At 42.1% G+C, this 17650-nt stretch overlaps 2 protein-coding genes and 1 long non-coding RNA gene across 4 annotated transcripts in view; 2 read left to right on the top strand and 1 right to left on the bottom strand.

The window, feature by feature from the left end:
- The window catches only part of TDRD1 (tudor domain containing 1), a 57059-nt gene extending 52131 nt beyond the window's left edge, over nt 1-4928 (top strand). The window contains exon 24 of the mRNA XM_075131068.1: nt 206-4928. Within this exon, the coding sequence (XP_074987169.1) occupies nt 206-298 (93 nt within the window). The 3' untranslated portion in view covers nt 299-4928. The remainder of the gene's footprint in view (nt 1-205) is intronic.
- Nucleotides 4929-7177: 2249 nt separating this feature from the next.
- On the bottom strand, nt 7178-15826 carry LOC125639578 (uncharacterized). The gene is made up of 2 exons (XR_012669425.1): nt 15606-15826; nt 7178-9593 (listed from the first exon to the last, which is right to left on the bottom strand). It is a non-coding gene; the product is annotated as an uncharacterized LOC125639578 (long non-coding RNA).
- Nucleotides 15105-17650, top strand: part of VWA2 (von Willebrand factor A domain containing 2) — a 75235-nt gene continuing 72689 nt past the window's right edge. The window contains exon 1 of one of the 2 annotated variants that reach the window (XM_075131066.1): nt 15105-15304. The gene's annotated coding sequence lies outside the window, so the exon portion shown is untranslated. The remainder of the gene's footprint in view (nt 15305-17650) is intronic. The other variant, XM_048857000.2, reaches the window with a different exon arrangement.

Here is a 17650-nt window from a genome sequence, read left to right as displayed (position 1 = left end):
TTGTGTTTTTTTTTTCCACAAAATAGGGAAAGGTAATTGTACATTCACTAAACTAGAATGGGAACCCAGGTTCATTTGTAGTTCCTAAAACTACTTTTAAAAAGTGGCTTTCAAGTTGATTTTATTTAATTTTAAAAACAAACATTTACATAATACTTTATATGGCAACATGCCTGCTAATATTCTCTCTGTCCTTCCCTCACAGATTGAAAAACATGAACAGATCCTCCTCTTTCTTTTAAATAAACATGTGGCTCAAGATAAGTGTAGTGAAATGAAAAAATTATTACAACACTAAATCTTTTAGGCATGATGTGTGTGTTATATGCTTAGTTAGACCTGTAACACTCTGTTGCCAATGTTAATGCAATTGCTGCTGCTCACTGCTCTTATTCCTAGAATAGTGGCTGTGTTCAGGAGCAAAAAAAGCTTGATTTCTTTTGTAGAAATTGTTTTGCTGTTAAATGCTGTCTGAATGTATTTGTATATATGTGAAATAAGAAATTGTACATTTACACTATCTGGATCAGAGCAAAGCTAAATGGAGCCAAGTTAAGACGTGAAGCCTCTGGCTGTTAGTGCAGTTGTTTTGAACGAAGGCCATACTTTTTCTTAAGCAACTGTTTTTGTAAGAAAACTCTTCACTTGCCAACCAAAAGTATGGTAAGAGAACTTCGTGAAAACTATTCAGTTTTCATTTACAAGAGGGAAAAATTGGATTTTTGTCTTAGAAAACTCAACTTCATTTTTACATTTAATGTATAGCAAACATAAAATTTAAGTTTGAAATAAAAATTCATGTGAAATTTTAGGTAAACAATCTGTCACGAAGAATTACAGTACAGATATTACTTTTTTCATTAGGTCTACTTCATGTTCTATGTCTAATTTACGGTTAGATTTGTTTAAAACGGTATTTTCAACCTTTTATTTTTCCTTACTGTTTCCTCCAGCTGCGTGAGGTAATATGAACAACCAAACTTGATTTTTAATTGGCATGTAAGGTATCTCTCTTACCTGCAAAATCGTCCCTTTTCTTCAGATTGTTCTTCAGCAGTTTGGTTAGGCATTGTTTAGTGGTTAGAGCAAGGAATGGGCTCTCAGAACTCTTGGGTTCCCCATCAGCCTTTGCCACTAAATTTAGACAGGTTACTTAACCTCTCCCGCTGTTTATGCAACTTTATTTTATTAATGGATAAAGTTCCTGTATATGCGCAGACGCTGTATCAGTGCATATTTACCCCCTTCATTTGAAAGCATATATCACATTCACAATTTGGCACCTTTATTGACAGTCTCAGCAGATAAACCAAGAGGTCCATAGCCATGGAGATGGAATTGCTCTCAACTTTAGAGTTAGTTTCCATGTTTGGTTAGAAACATGGAAACGTGTATTTCCATTGGTCATGAGCATCTGTTTTGTAGAGACATAAGGACTTCAGTTTAGAGTGCTGCCAATCTGATACTTTTCAGGAGCACTGCAGTTAATGTGAAGGAGTTGGAATTTTTAAACTGTTACTTTGCTTGTGCCACCAGACTTAGTTCTCATTCCTCTTGATAAACTTTGAGAAAAGTTTTGGGGATTTTTTTAAGATCACTTTGTGTATGGCAGTAAACTATTGCTTACTTTTGTAAATTCAGGATGTCTATGAAAAGAGTCAGTGTAGTCCCAGTCCACCAAGTCTATTAGAAACCTGTTCCTTTCACACACCTCAACAATGTAAAAACTCTTGGTGAATCGGCAATGTTCATAAGTTTGTGTTTTTCCCTAGGCACAGGGTGACTTTCACTCAGAAATAAATTCCATTTGAACAGCTATCATATCCAGTCAGACAATTGGCTTTTATTTGAAACTGCTTTATAGCATTCTCCTTTGCTGGGTGTAAGATACGGAAAACATACCCTAGGTTTCCCCCCTCTGTAGTTTTTTTTTTTTTGTGTGTGTGTGTGTGTGTGACATACTTATATGGACCAGCTGACAGAACTGGATCCTATTTTAATGACATTAACTTGCGCATTATTAAGGAATAAGTGCATTTTTGAATGTTAATGTTATCACTTACAGCTCCCCTCTCTTCCTCTAAAAACATTTGGCTTAGACTCTGATGAGTATGATATGACCTGCAAAATCCAAAATGTGGCCAAGAAAATAACACGCTATTGATGTTCAGATGAGTAAGAAGAGAATACAATATAGCCTCACAAAATATCCTTTGGAAGCCAAGGTCAGTATGTAGCACGTGTATAGCTTTTATGTTTTCAGAGCACTTTAATAACATTCAGAGCCAGATGTGTTACAGTTGAACTATTAATTGTCAATAAAAAGTTCAGCTTTGGAGAAGTTCAACATAAGTGTTTGGAGATTACCTAAAAGGCTTTTTTACAGCCAAGACACAAGTTTGCTTCCTATATTTTTTGCTGCAACAGCTACTGACCTCACCAATAACAAAAACAGAGGGGAGCAACAGTTCCTGTATGGCATTAAGGACAAATTCTGTGTCTGTACGTGGTTCCCATTTATGTCAATAGGAAGTGGTGTATGCATGTGTGATCTGAAGTTGTTTTTAGCTCTTGGTGGATAAGTAAAGAAGGAAACCATTTTCTTTAGTTTTAACATCTTCTCAGAAGCATGACCATATTTCTAACTAACCTCAATGTCCTGAGGCACCTGAGATAGCCCATAGACAGGGATCCTATCCCATGAATTAACATTCCCTGTCTCCCCATCCCCTGTGTTAATGACTCCCACTTTAATGAGTGGCATCTGTACCATCTGGTTATCTCTGGTATCCCAAACCTGTGCCTATGTTGGGTTACTGGGATCACCTTTGCTAGACTTCCCTCTGAGGTAAGCCCCCAACCTATTACACAGTTGTAAGTTAGCCTGTAACAGATGTGAAAAGCTGTTGATCTCTGAGGCAGCTGAGCTAACCGAGCAACTCTGGACCCTCCCCCAATACACTGGGTCCCCAGGTGTCCCCCCCACCGCCCTCCCAAGCTCTGTGGCTAAATCCGTTGCCCCACAAATTTCAGTAGCTAAAGTCCTGGGGAGCTGCAGAAAGTGGCCGCTCCCCAGCATCTTGTTTTTAGCCGCAGTAGGCCATATCCACGTGCCGTGCCTCTCTCCCCTCTAAGATCCCCAAATGCAGCACTGTAGGAGAAGTGGTTAAAATTACCATTCGCATATCCACTATTCTGGACGTCCCGTCCTCCCCCCCCCACTGGAAGGCCCAACCCCTGAGTGCGGCACCCTGCTGTCCCCAGCCATGCCTGTTGAGCTTCTCTCCCTTGAATTCTCCTACTCTTCAGTCACCCCTTGGTGTCAGTCCAACTCACCAATAGTGATTCTGTTTCTTGCAGTTGTAATGCTCTGCTTCTTGGGTCCTAGAGGTTGTTCATACCCCTGGTCTGGTTCTACTTGTCCTGTAAGCACCCTGTAACCTTAGAATTGCTACAGAAAGAACTTCTGCTGCAACAGTGTGCCTAGCTTCAATTAATTTTTGGCCTGCTTCCCCAGTCTTCAATACTTGTTCCCTGCACCAGCAGTGTTCCCCCCGCCCCCGCTACTCATGGGACAAAAGGATCCCCAGAGGATTCCTCCTGTCCATGCTGCCCACAGGAGCACAGATGGGGGCCCCACTTTTCCCCCCTCTCGATTGGGCCCAAGATGCAGGGAAAGAGGAAAACCTTCCCGCCCCCACCCCACTTCCTGATCTCACTCTTCTATTACGCAGAGCCAGCTGGTTGCAAATGAAGACGTTGCTGATGCTGCCAGCCCAATCCTGGTAAAGAGGGGCCTCCCCATGGTTGCATGGGGTATAAATACCCCACGAAACCTCACTTTTCCAGTCAGCAGAAAGAGTGAGCATTGACCTTGTCCTAACCTAGCTCCAATGGCTTCCTGCCCTTCTGATCTATCCCTGTACACTTCCCCTTCTCCCCATCTGCTGCAATGGAGAGCTTAAGTGGGCAGTGCCCTTTTTCACCAACTAGCTGGACGAAGACCCACTTGCATAAAGATTGCAGTGGACGCATGAGTTCTAACATCTCAGAAGTGAACAAAACTTCAGCTAACTTCAGAAAATACTTTGCACTTATGTAGCACTTTTCATCCAATGATATTAAACGACTTCACATAGATGGTGGATAGGCATTATTTCCATTTTATAGATGGGAAACTGATGTACAGAGAGGTTGTAACTTGCCCAAAATCACACAGCCAATCTGTGGCAAAATTAGGGCTAGAACCCAAGTCTCGTGACTCATGGTTGTGTTCTAACCACTACTTCCCTCCTACTACAGATAAGACATGCTAGACCATTCTGTTCAGATTTACAGTGCCCACTCTCTCTTCAACCTTTTTGTTCGTTTAACAATCCGAACATCTGTTAGTTCATATTTTCTCACGCAGGTTACAGGCTCTCCAGTACTGTGAGGTCCCTCTAGCACTGTAGTTTGTTTTTCTATTTCTCTTTTGTATAGTACAAAGATAACGGCAAGTTAATTTTGAAATGTACGGGACTGTATACGGAGAGACTGTACAATTAATACTGAATATATGAGTTTTGAATTACAATCTTTCCTCGTAAATGGTTCTGTTCCAGTGCTTTTTTATGTAAAATCCCACTTGCTGAAGCATCATAGTTTTATCCATGAAGGCTTTTCAAAGTTTGGAAACGGTCTTTTTCCCCCTTTCATGATCGTGTGGCACCAGTGTGAACTTAGGCTTGTTCCTCACATGATTTTGTATTTACTGAGCTGCCGGATGCAGGTAATATGTAAGCATGGTGTGAACAAATTGTACATTTCATACTATTGTCACCTTATTTAAACTTTGCTCGGCTTTAAATTTGAGGATGCTACATTTTTGTTGTATTTCAAAGATCAATCTTGAAATGCTGCACATACTTTGTATGTTACCAGGAGTAATAAAGCTATTTCACGGTCTAGATTTCTTTCCATTTGTACGGAGTTAATCTGTTGAAAATTAAGCCCTTGCCTTTTTCTCTCCAAAATTGGTGTTTACATCATTAAGGGCTAAATTTTGCCACTGAATGCAATTCTCTTTGAAGTCAATAGGAATTTATATGCACACATCCAAAGGCAGAATGTGTCTCTGTGTCTCTGGATTTATTTTTATTTATATTTTTACCATCAAATTTGCATATCACAAATGGGTTTTTTGGAAATTGAGACAGAATGGAGTTAACCTGAATGCCAATGTTGAGAGTATATTAAAACTATCATTTTGTCCTTTAAATGCAGCCTATATCTCCTTCAAAATTTGAAACTGTCCATCTTCAATCTAAAAGATTTGTATCCATCTGAATTTTACCACATCGTTTGAAGCGGACTGAAGAGGCTGTGGCTTTTATATTCTGGGTTCCATGTTGAAATGCTGAAAAGCCCCTATTTTCCCTCTCCTGGCAAAAGAGAACCCCATTAATGATTGCTAGGAATATTAATATAGAAAGGAAATTCATAGGTTTCTGTTGCAATCTCTAAAATGTCATTGATGTATAGATGTCAGGTGTTAATATAATCCCAAGGTAGTGTTTCTAATGAAATCCCCAAAATTATTTGAGTTGTCAATGTGCTCAGTACTAGACATATTATAAAGGAAGATGTTATCTCTGTCCCTAGGGGGCTGAATTAAGCTATATAGCTAAAACACAACACACAGGCAGAACAGCTTAAGTTCCAAAATTGGAGGCCTTGTCTAAACACAAGTTGTATATGTTTAAGCAAAATTATTTTAAGTAGTTTTAGTTACAGTTGCAAACTCCTGTGTGGACACAATCAGTTGACTTAATCTATTCCTTATTGATTAAAGCTAAATTGATCACAGGTCAGTTGTAACTCAGTTTAAATGTATCCACATAGGGGTTTGCATGAGTTTAACTAAACTGACTTTAAAAAATATTTGTTAAACTGCTGGTGCAAGTTGGTATGTAGAAAGCGCTTGTCACAAAATAGGACCTCAGTTAATAGCAGATTGTGATACTTTCATGTTGTGATCACCCAGGCTCATCTAAGTACAGTATTGCTGATGGCGCAGCATAGAAAGACTCAGAAGGTTTAAAATAAGCTGAATCTATTTTATTTTTTAAATTAATACCATGTGTGTTTTACAAATATGGGTGTCACGTTTTGGGGTGTGATTCAGACCAATGAGAAGTTGTTGCCACTTATCCTGTAACCCTGACTGCCTTAAAATCCTCTGCTGCTGTAGCTCCCAGCCTGGACACTCCCAGCCAGCATACAAGCATGCACTGAGTGTCTGTGTGTCTGTTCAGCAACTCTGAATCCAGCAGCCTGCTTACAGCACCACTGCCACACTCTTGTCTCCACCAGCTTTGGTTACCATTAAGCAAGTGACCCCAACACACCACCTGTCCTGAATTTCCTCAGAACTGTCTGCCTGAAAACATCCAGCCGTCTCCAGAAACATTCAGAGGATTAATAAGGGTGGTTTGTTCTAAAGAGACAAAAGCACATTACGGCTTATTAACTTAACTGGGGTAAATTCACCCTTCTCTTCAAGCTCAGCACTGAGTTGGTTGAGTGTAAGAAATAAAACAGGTTTATTAACAAAGGACATGGTATCACTTAACCTAAGTAGAAAGAATAAAGTTAAAATGGGTTACAAACCAACAAAAGTAAAAATACGCTTGCTAGTGGCTAAGACTTAACAAGCTACAGCCTTGGTTCAAGGTAGATTTCTTACCAATCTTTCTCTTTACATACATACTGACTTTCAGTCAGGACTTTCCACCGAAGTACAAGGTGCTACTTTCCCTTGTTTTCCTAAGTGAAAGATCTTTGCATCAGCAGGTTTCTCACCCATATTCCGTTCCCAGAAACTACAACCCCATTGGCTGAAGGACCCATCTTTCTCAGCTTGCAAGAGCTCTGGCCCCTTGTGTCTGTCCCGTGATGGATGCCAAGATGGCTTCTTCTATCTCTTTATATTTCTCTAAACTCACTGCTTTGTCCCTAGACTCAGGATCATCTCATGCTGTTCTTCCCTTCCTGTGGACCCATCCGCCTGCTGATTTGTATGTAAATGGGTCTTCCATTGTTTTTGTCACACCTTGCTGAATTTTGTTGGAGACTGATAACCTCCTTCCCTCCCTCTGTCTGGGATAGTACCCGTATATCAACTACACATGACCTGCATGGTTCAAATACCTTTTATTCACAGACTTCCAAGCATAATGTTAGTGAGTATTTATAATTTCTCATATAGTGTTAGTGCATACATTTCATTGTGTTAGTCTTTCATAATAGACCTTACTTGATGCACTTTTATAATACAACCAATTGTATACGATATTATTGTAGTTGAATTCCAGACCCTCATCTTTATAGCCCAAATTTTCCTGCTGGGGTGTTGACACTATGTTGTCTTGTCCCTTGATTATTAGCTTGATACATTTCTTTGTCTAGGGTAGACTATGACTATGTCTACACTACCGTGGTAAGTCGACCTATGCTATTCAACTCCAGCTACGTAAATAATGTAGCTGAAGTCGATGTATCTTAGGTTGATTTACCGTGAGGGGTCGACAGGAGAAAGTCTCCTGTTGAATTACCTTACTCTTCTCCTCAAAGGTAGAATACAGGGGTCGACTGGAGAGAGATCTACAGTTGATTTGGTAGGTCTTTATTAGGCCTGCTAAATCGACTGTTGGTGATTTGGTCTCAGAGCGTCGATCCCCGCTGTAGTGTAGTCCTTCCCTGTGATTATGCATTGCTTGCCAAACATATTAAGAACATATCCATAACTTTGTACACACTTCGTACATACATCATGCAAGAATATTAGAGACCGGTGTGGTGTTAGTTTTTCAGTGATATGCTACATGTCCCCTATTGGGTACATATCCTAACAACAGTGTGTTAGGTGCAGTGAGCATGCCAGGCCTGACGAGTTACTGGCACAAAGTAGTGCATCACAAATGGACCTCTGTCTCACTCTGGGTACTAATGTATTGTCCAACACAACAATATGAAAAAAACATACAAGGGTAGTTATCAAATAAAATGGGAGATCAAAGTTGAGCTGCTGTTGAATTGCAGTAGTTACAGTCTAAAGTCTCATGGTATTATTGTGTGAACTCCAGATACCAAACCATACATGTTTCCAGAAAGGGAGTTAGAATGTGGGGTGTAGCCGGTCAGAGATTCCATGACTGGTTGGCTATCAGTAAGTAACTCATGGATGGCATTTGGTTGTTAGGCAATGTCTGCGGTAAACTGTATGCTGTGGTGTTTTTTGTAAAAGTTGTTAACATTTCCTACTGTACAGTATTTGAAAATTTTAGGCTGTCTATTGTACATTTGTGGAAAAGGAGTGAATTGCTATCTTAATGTTGCAAGGCATAATATTGTATCCAATCAATTGTATGTTGTTATTACTCTTTATGCATTTATAAGTTTCTACCCTTAGTACACAGATGAACAATACCAGACTCATTAGAAAACAAAAATAAAACCAGTTCTACTGCGGAGGGAGAAAGAGGAGAAAAAGGAGGGCAATACAGTCTTAAAATGTATATTAAGCTAGCTAGCAGGGTCTCCATCTAAAATCGGAGAAGATGCCAACATTCTAAGTAACAGTTGTGGGCACCCAAGTCCCAGTCAAGTGCCTTAAACACAAGTCACGAGACCATATTTTCTTTCAACAGGCCGTCTCTTTTCTTGTCTTAAACCTTCTCTGCGCCATAACGCTTTGTGCTGTTTTCATTGGATCTTGCAATCAGACCAGTGTCACGCCATGTCAGTATCTGAATAGGAATTTTCCAATAAGTGGTGGTATTTCACTGGTGACTTAAGGAAGGTGCCATCTACTTTTCTTACCACTGGGGCACCATGGAGTTACATGTCCTGCTAGACACAAAACCCTGGTCCTGGACACTTGTGCTTATGAGAGTTTCCATAGCAATATCTTTCTTTGAAAAGCAGAGGTGTTAACTCTAGTGTTTTGGGCAAATAACTCAGGTAATTGCTTTCCACTTACATGTATTTCCCCCCTCCGAATTCAAATGGAGGAAGACAGTCACTGTTTCAGTTCTAAACTATGCAGTATTGTGTACTGTCAAACAGTTGGGACTGAGGTAATTGCATTTCAGTGGTGAATGAAGTGGCCCTTCAGTATAATTTGCTTCACAGTTTTTGTTTAAATGTCTCACAGTTTTCCTTAAACCTTTTTATCTTGCCTCCATATTTTCTTCCTCTCTTCAGTTTCTTCCTCCCCTATACAATCTGTTTTTCTTTCATTATTTTCTTTCTTGTGCATTATTTTTGTAGTGTCTAGTTCTTCACTAAGGGGTTTTTCCGCTTGCAATAAATTTAGTTCTTTATTAAACTCCTCTTGTCCTTTCTCCTAAACAAAGGACTGTGACTCTCTTGAATATGTCTTTTGTAAGGAGTATTACCAGCTCCAGGGTGTGGCTTTATACAGGATAGAGAGAGCACTGCTGCCATAATCCTACAGTTTTTGTTCCTCTTTCAGATATTGCTTCTGCTCCCAGCAGTCAATTTTTGCTGGTCCTGTAAGTGGCCCGGTAAGATGTATTCCACTGTATGTCCTGTGTGGGAACCAAAGAGGGCACAAGGAGTTTGTTAATCTCCCACCTAAAAAGAAAATGGTACGTGTGATGTGCTGAAGAATCTGGAGCAGGCCTAGCAGCTGGGGGGGCGTGGGAGAGACGGAAGAAGAGAAGTATTTTAAAGTGATGGCGATGATTCAAATAGTTCATTATTTAATTTCAGACAAAAATTAGTTGTGGACAGTGATTTAAACCGTAAAATCTTCAGTCAGGAATTGTCTTTTATGTGTTAGTATAGTGCTTCCTATAATAGGAGCATATTATTCACTAGGGCCCATGAGTGGTAGTAGGTATCGTCCCTATTTTACAGATGAGAACACTGAGTCTGAGACTTTTTTTTTTTTAAAGTGATCCCAAATTGATGATTTCTTCTAGTAAATGGAGCTTACCTGCTAATTGACTTCTCCCTGGCAGCATTTAAACTGTATCATATAAGATATATGGATGCCAGGGATTCCCAATTTTCAGTGTTTGGTTCCAGCCTGTGATACACCCTCTGTCCTTGGGCAAGTGCCTTTACCCATCTGCCTCAGTTTCCCCATTTGTAAAAGGTTGAGACCTACCTCTGGTGTACATTGCAGTGACTAATCTGTAAAATAGCATTTTTGAAAAGTTAGTTGAATGCCAAGTATTAGTTTAGTATTTGTATTAATATTTTAAAAGGTGGGGAAAATGAGATATCCCTAATTTTGTATACTTATGGCTCAAATTCACTCACCTGTTGTAGGCGTGAGGTGTAGAGTTTCTTGTGGACTTTACCATTTTATGTATTGCTCCTTTGAAGAATTCAGTGAGCCCTGAAACCTATTCCTAAAACTAAAATCAGTTTCCCCTCCACTGTAGGGTAAGGTATTAAATAGATCCAGGAGGTGAAAAGTAATCAGTCATTGGAATTGTCAATTAAAAACAGTTTAATCCTAAAATACCCAGAAAAGAAAACAGAATAAGGAGGATTTGATCTAGTAATGGAATCCATTGCCTATTAAATATAGCTCCTGCTACTGGAATAAATTTGCTAATACACTTAAATAAATCCCAGTATATTCTTAGAGAAGGGTGGGGGTGGGGAGGGATAAGACGGTTTATAATTATTTCAGTATTAAAAGTGTACTGAAGTTGTTGGTCGTAGGAACATGGAAAGGTCCTGTAATGTAGTGAACTGGAGAAGACTGGATCCTGCTCCCCCTTAAGGTGATGCTAAATCTGCCATTGATTTTTAGATCAGATATTACCCTGTAGTCTACTGTAGGTAACCACAATCAGCTGATCCAAGAGCAGCAGCATATTGTCCAAGAGAAGCTATAATCAGACCTCCATTATTAAAGAGATGGGCATGGTGACCGTCTGAAATTACTTGTAAGAGTAGACACACCACCCTTCCTCAAATGAAGCAACCTTTGCAGGGATGTGAAAGCTTTAAATAAGGGATGTAGATCTGATCTGATTTCTAGAGTTGTGTTGTTTGAAATTTACTTGAAAGTAGCTTTTCAACTGAAACTGCCATTTTGGTCAATTTTCAGTTTTAGTTATAGAAAACTCAAAATATTTTCTCTACCTTCTCTTCCTCTTTTTTTGCAGGGGAATGAAGAGGGGAGAGAGAAGGGAGGAGAAAATAGAGAATTATTAATCTTTTGTTAAAAAGCTGAAAAACTCCACTAAAATCCAACAGATTGAGACTTTGATTTAATTTGAAAATGTTCATGGAAAATACACTTTTGTCCAATCAGCTCTATTTTGGAGCATTTTCCTTCAGGTATTTTATTAAAGGGAGAATTGGCATAGAAATAGAATAGTTAACTGCTTCTACGTGAAGCAAACAAACTCCTGTTAAAAAGTAGATTGTACGTTGCTTGTGGATGTAAAGAAGAGCACAGCCAAGTTCCACTCTGTTTCAACAGCTCTGGAACACAAGAATTAACATTGCTACATCTTCTCAATAAGTTTTGCAGTCAGGTCTTACTAGACTGTGGGACGCTTAAAAGGAAGACATTTATGATTGTGAAAAAGTTTTGTCTAATGCACATTCTTTGTTCTTTCTTGATTCATTGTCACCCAGTGGAACAGTAGGCGTACTTTAGATAGGCTTACTGTGCTCTGCAGATATTAACTAATGAATCTGCATAGCTCCTTTGTTTACTAGGTAGGTGTTAACCCCATTTTAACCCATAGATGAAGTGAGGATGAGATGAAGTGACTTGGTCAAAGTCACAAAACAAGTCAGTACCATAGTTTAGCAAAAGAACTCAGGACTAAGGGTGTGCGAATAACCAATTTTTCTGTTCAGTGGCCAAATCAAAAATAATTTTACAATTGTTTTGGGTTAAACAATTTTTTGTTGAATTGTTGAGGTTATTTCTTTACCTTTTTTATATAAAACAAAGTAAATTTTTAAATGAAAAGTTGTTTCGAATTGGAAAAATTAAATCTTTTGAGTTTTCTGATTTTGTTTTGACCAAAACTGCGGTAAATTCAATACAAAGTTGCCAAATGTTCCAGTTGACCTGACTGCGTGTTTGGTTGGTTTTTTTGTTTTTTTTTTTTGGCAAAGTTTTATCCAAAAAATTTCATTCAGGCACTTCCTGGCTCCCAGAACAGTGCATTATTTCTTCTCTAGATGACGTCTTGCCTTTATTTTGACACTGGAATTCATCCTTGCTCTGGCAGGACTCTTTCCTTTTTTTTATTAACGTGAGGTAACATACTTTCTTTTAGACCCCATCTGTTTCTTTCTGTGGTGTTGTCATCCTCTAAATTTCCGTATGCCTTCAGTATGCCTTCTTCATCTGACATAGTGTCCCTGAGCTGCAGAGGCTGCAGGTTCAACTGGGAAAATGGGGCAACTCAGTGCCTAAGAGGAATTGCTGCTCATCAGATCAATGCTGTATTCTCAGTCTGCTTTGACACAGTCAACTGCTGCTACTTTGCATGCTGTTTGTCATACAGCAGGCTGAAGAAACAGCCTGATTCCAGAGCCCATTGTGAACCATTGCCACAGCTGAGCTGTACATACATTTTCTCTTCCACTGCTATCATACAAGTTTTAGACCATAGTGCAGGGCATTCTAATAGAGGACTTTGTAAGCTGTTCTGGTACATGAAGACAATCTTGGATACTTTAGCTTTAAATATATTCTACTGTGTGGGTTTGTTTCATTTCAACCTTAGGGGCTAATTCCGTTCTCTAAATGTAAAGCCAAGGTACCTTAAGAGTGTTGAAAATTATCACCTAGATCAGTTGCTAGCTTAATACAAAAACATGAGTGATCTTTGCACATGGCTGAAGGCAGTGTTTCCTAAACTTTTGAATATTGAAACTCTCTTTGTGAAATTAAACCAAATGTTCTGTAGTGTTCACACCCTGCTATTGCTGCAGGGTGCTAGGCATGAGAACGTGATAATGAAATGGACTATAAACAATTAAATTGTCCTCTCCGGTTTTTAATGGCTACATCAAGAGAAATGTAAAAACGGTGAAATATAAAACTGATATTTAAAATTTTCCACCTAAATTGAAAATATATTAATCTTAACATGGGACTGGTGAGTTGGAGGACCCAGTGCCTTATTAAACTAACAGCTCAGTCATTTGCTGACATAAACTGTGATAGTAGAACCCCTAAAGTTATGTGGTATCAGGACACAAACACATGTTGGAGTGAGGGCAGACAGACTTGCACATAGTTCAGAATCATATTATAATTTAGAGGAACATAATCCAAAGTATAACGGTGAGATACAAAAATGGGAGTAAATTGTATTGAGGAGAGCACTTCTGAAAAGGAATAGGGTTTAAGGGAATGTGGAAGGGACAGACTGAGAGCTTTGATGTACAGGAAAAGGGGTGGTCCAATTGTTGGGTGTATCCTCCAAGTTATAATAACTTGAAGAGTAGGAAAGAGAGTTGGGAACAAATCTCCCCAGATGGGTTAGAGCAGGGGTGGCCAACCTGAGCCTGAGAAAGAGCCAGAATTTACCAATGTACATTGCCAAAGAGCCACAGTAATATGTCAGCAGCCCCCATCAGCTCCAGCATCCCCCCGCCTCCTGCCAGTCAGCACCTCCCGCCTGCTACAATCAGCTGTTTCGCATGTGCAGGAGGCTCTGTGGGGGAGGACCAAGGGCATGGCAGGCTTGGGGACAGGGGCCGGGGCCGTGGGGGCAGGGCCGGGGGCAGGGCCTGGGGCAGAGCCAGGGTTGAGCAATGAGCACCCCCTGGCACATTGGAAAGGTAATGGCTGTAGCTCCAGCCCCGGAATCAGCACCTATACAAGGAGCTGCATGTGGCTCCGGAGCCACAGGTTGGCTACCTCTGGGTTAGGGCCACTAAGCACAGTGGAATGAGCACTGCACTGCTTTGTTGCAGAGGGAGAGGGAGACCATGATTTTTCTGTGGCTGTATCAGTTTATCAGCCTACCAACTTCGCTCTGCTAGCCAGTGACTGATGATGTCCCTTCTGCAAATTGTAACTTCTTCCCTTACGGCTTGCTGATGAACACATGGATTAGTGTGAGACACTGAATGAGAAGTAAGCAAGGGTGGCACACGGAGCCAGCACAACAGACTGCCTCTGGATTTAACCAGTACAGTCCTTATTCTACAAGTGTTTTGCATTGCAAGAGCTCTACAGCCATGCCAAATCCAGTGCAGGCTAGGGGAGAGGACAAAGGAACCACCAGAGAAAAGAGTCAGAAACCAGTGAAACAAGCTTGACATCCTAGTTCTGATCAGACATGCCAAACCAGCAAAAAACCCCATAGAAATTGGGCTTGGTTTTGGCTTAGTTGTCTTGTGAGTTGCTTGTTGGCTAGTTTTTTGCTTGTTGTAACCTGTTGCTTCTATTTTTTTTATCAGCTCCTGGGGGGGGGGGGCAAGCAGAGGCAAGGAGGGGAGAGAGTCAGGGGTGCACAGCAGGCCCACCACAGTCCCAGCCTGCAGGCGAGGGGATCTAGTCACATAGAGTGTTGGGGTTCTTAGGGATTGGCTTGTTTTGGCCTTGATTTTTGACTTATTGTGAAAGTCAGGGTGCTTATTTACTGGCAACTGTGCTTCTAATCTCTGGGCCAGTGGGACTGGAAAATACCCATTTTTACTGATATTTGATACAATCGACTACTCTTCACATTTATTTGAATTTGGATGCAAGGGAGTCATTTAAGACAGCCCCTGATGCCCCATTCCCCCTGCCGTGGGGTGCAGTTGTTTGTTACCAGGCCTGCCCTGCATTTCATACTTCAAAGGTCCCTGAGTCTCTGGATAGTGAAGCCCTGCACTGGAGGTCATCCTCTGCATGCTCAGAGGCACCTGCATTTCAAACTAGGCTGCCCAAAGCCGCCAGGAAGGAGGCGGCTCTGGCGGAGAGTGGTTTGCTCAGTGCTCAGGCCCTGGCCTGGCTTTGCCGACCCAGCTGGTGGAAAAGTCCGGAGAGAGAACTCTTTCCCACCCCTCCCCGGCTTGACTTGGCTCCGCGCAGCACCTGCCCCCTCGGCCTGCGCCGCAGCGCCCCCTGCAGCAGAGAAGAGGGAGGGCCGGGGGAAGGCAGCGCCGCGCTTCCGAACCTGTAAGCGGCGTAACCAGCGGCAGCTGCGTTCAGCTCCCCCGCGCCTCCGTCGGACGGGTCGCTGCCCATTAGCTTCCCCAGGGAGCGGAGCCGTGGCGAGCGGGGACGCCGCAGGCAAGCGCGGCGGACTTGGTAAATTACAAGCGTCTGGCGTCTTCCCCCCCTGCAGTAGAACCGGTGTCTGGGCAGAGGTGCCGCACGCTGCACCCGCCCCGCCGCCGGTGACAAAAGGCTGGAGTCTCCCCTCTGGGTGCAGCTGCTGGGGCTGAGCAGGCAAAAGACCCGGGATTGGGGCGCGTGGGGGCCCTGCCCGCAAGCCCGGTGGGGGGGGGGTCAATGAGCGTGGCTTTGTCTGGCACGAAGGCTCTTCTCCCGACCCAGGGCGGCGTGACCCGGGCAAATCCCTGTCCCCCTTGTCTGCCTCGGTACCTGCCTGGTGGGAGACGTGCCGGCTTCCTGGGTGGGTGCGTGCGGCACATGGGTTCCTTCTCTGTAAGGTGAGCCAGGGCCGGATCGCGTGGCTCCAGCGAGCTCTGCCGCTTTGCTGGGGCGGCTGCAGGCTGCTCGGTGTCCCCACGCACCGGGAGGGAGTTTGGCGGACTTCCGAAACTAGTGAGGGCGTTTAGCCCCCGAGAGAGGGGGGAGGGCACGGGCAGAAATGTACCCACCGCAAGAAGGATAGCAGAAATTCTCACTCAACGTACAGGTTAGAAGAAACTCCACCCGGACATTGTGTCCTGGCGCAATGCTGTACGGTATAGATCAGCGTATTTCGAGCATTGCCCTGGGTTCTGGGCGTATTGTATATATGGGGGAAAAAGCAAATTGAAGTTAGATTTCTCTCCCCTCCTTCATGGATTTTTCCACAGTTTGGGTTCTGTTAAGCCAAACACACCTGGAATACATGAAGCTGCAACCAGACTGTTCTGTTGTTCTCCAGCTCCAACAAATTTATTTGAGCATAAGCTTTCGTGGGCTACAGCTCACTTCGTCGGATGCGTTCAGTTTTCCACTGAATGCATCCGATGAAGTGTGCTGTAGCTCACGAAAGCTTATGCTCAAATAAATTAGTCTCTAAGGTGCCACAAGTCCTCCTTTTCTTTTTGCGGGTACAGACTAACACGGCTGCTACTCTGAAACTTATCTAGCTCCGTTTTTCTTCCTTGTAGTGGGCTAGTTCAGTACCCTGCATTATTTTGGCAAAACATGTAGATCAAAGTATTTTCTTGCAGAGTTGTGCAAGGCTAAATAGTCGGCAACATAATATATAGGAATAGTATGGTGCACAAGTGTAGATTGTAAAATACTAGAACTTCAGGTAGAAGTGTAATACAGTTAGTGGGTGATTTTTAGTACCTCCAGTTTATACAGTAGTTCTACAAGTATGTATTCCCAATTGCAATTTGTCTTGGCATTGTTCACCATACAGACATGGGTTACCTCTTCACTGGGTGTAAATTGGCATAGATCCATTAAATTTAATGGAGCCATGTTGATTTACAACAGCTAAAGATCTAGCTTGTGATTTTATTTTGACGAGACCTAGTTATATTAATGCTGTTTTTAATACTGTTTGTAATAAGTCTTAAAACTTTATCCACAAAATTAGAATTGAGAGTTGTAGTCCATAAAACACAATATTGCAGTCTATGAACTGTATAGTATTTTATTGTGAGGATACATGGTACTATATAGTAGTTACACTGTGCTAAAAAATAATAAGATCCCTACTATGATTGTCAGTAGCTTACAATCATAAAATCATAGGAGGTGAGAGGTTGGAAGAGACCTCAGGAGGTCATCTAGTCCAACCCCCTGCTCAAAGCAGGACCAACCCCAACTAAATCATCCCAGCCAGGGCTTTATCAAGCTGGCCTTTAAAAGCCTCTAAGGATGGAGATTCCATCACCTCCCTAGGTAACCCATTCCAGTGCTTCACCACCCTCCTAGTGAAATAGCTTTTCCTAATATCCAACCTAGACCTCCCCCACTGCAACTTGAGACCATTGCTTCTTGGTTTTGTCATCTGCCACCACTGAGAACAGCCTAGCTCAATCCTCTCTGGAACCCTCCCTTCAGGTATTTGAAGGCTGCTATCAAATCTCCCCTCACTCTTCTCTTCTGTAGACTAAATAAGCCCAATTCCCTCAGCCTCTTGTAATAAGTCATGTGCTCCAGCCCCTTAATCATTTTTGTTGCCCTATGCTGGACTCTGTCCAATTTGTCCACATCCTTTCTGTAGTGGGGCCCCCAAAACTGGATGCAGTACACCAGATGTGGGCCGAATAGAGGGGAATAATCACTTCCCTCGATCTGCTGGCAATGATCCTACTAACGCAGCCCAATATGCTCTTAGCCTTCTTGGCAACAAGGGCACACTGCTGCCTCATATCCAGCTTCTCATCCACTGTAATCCCCATGTCCTTTTCCGCAGAACTCCCGCTTAGCTAGTTGGTCCCCAGCCTGTAGCAGTGCATG

This window comes from Caretta caretta, chromosome 7, assembly GCF_965140235.1.
Source record: "Caretta caretta isolate rCarCar2 chromosome 7, rCarCar1.hap1, whole genome shotgun sequence".
Lineage (NCBI taxonomy): Eukaryota > Metazoa > Chordata > Testudines > Cheloniidae > Caretta > Caretta caretta.
The sequence above is the reverse complement of the archived record's forward strand: the minus strand, read 5'-3'. Positions and strand labels throughout refer to the sequence as shown.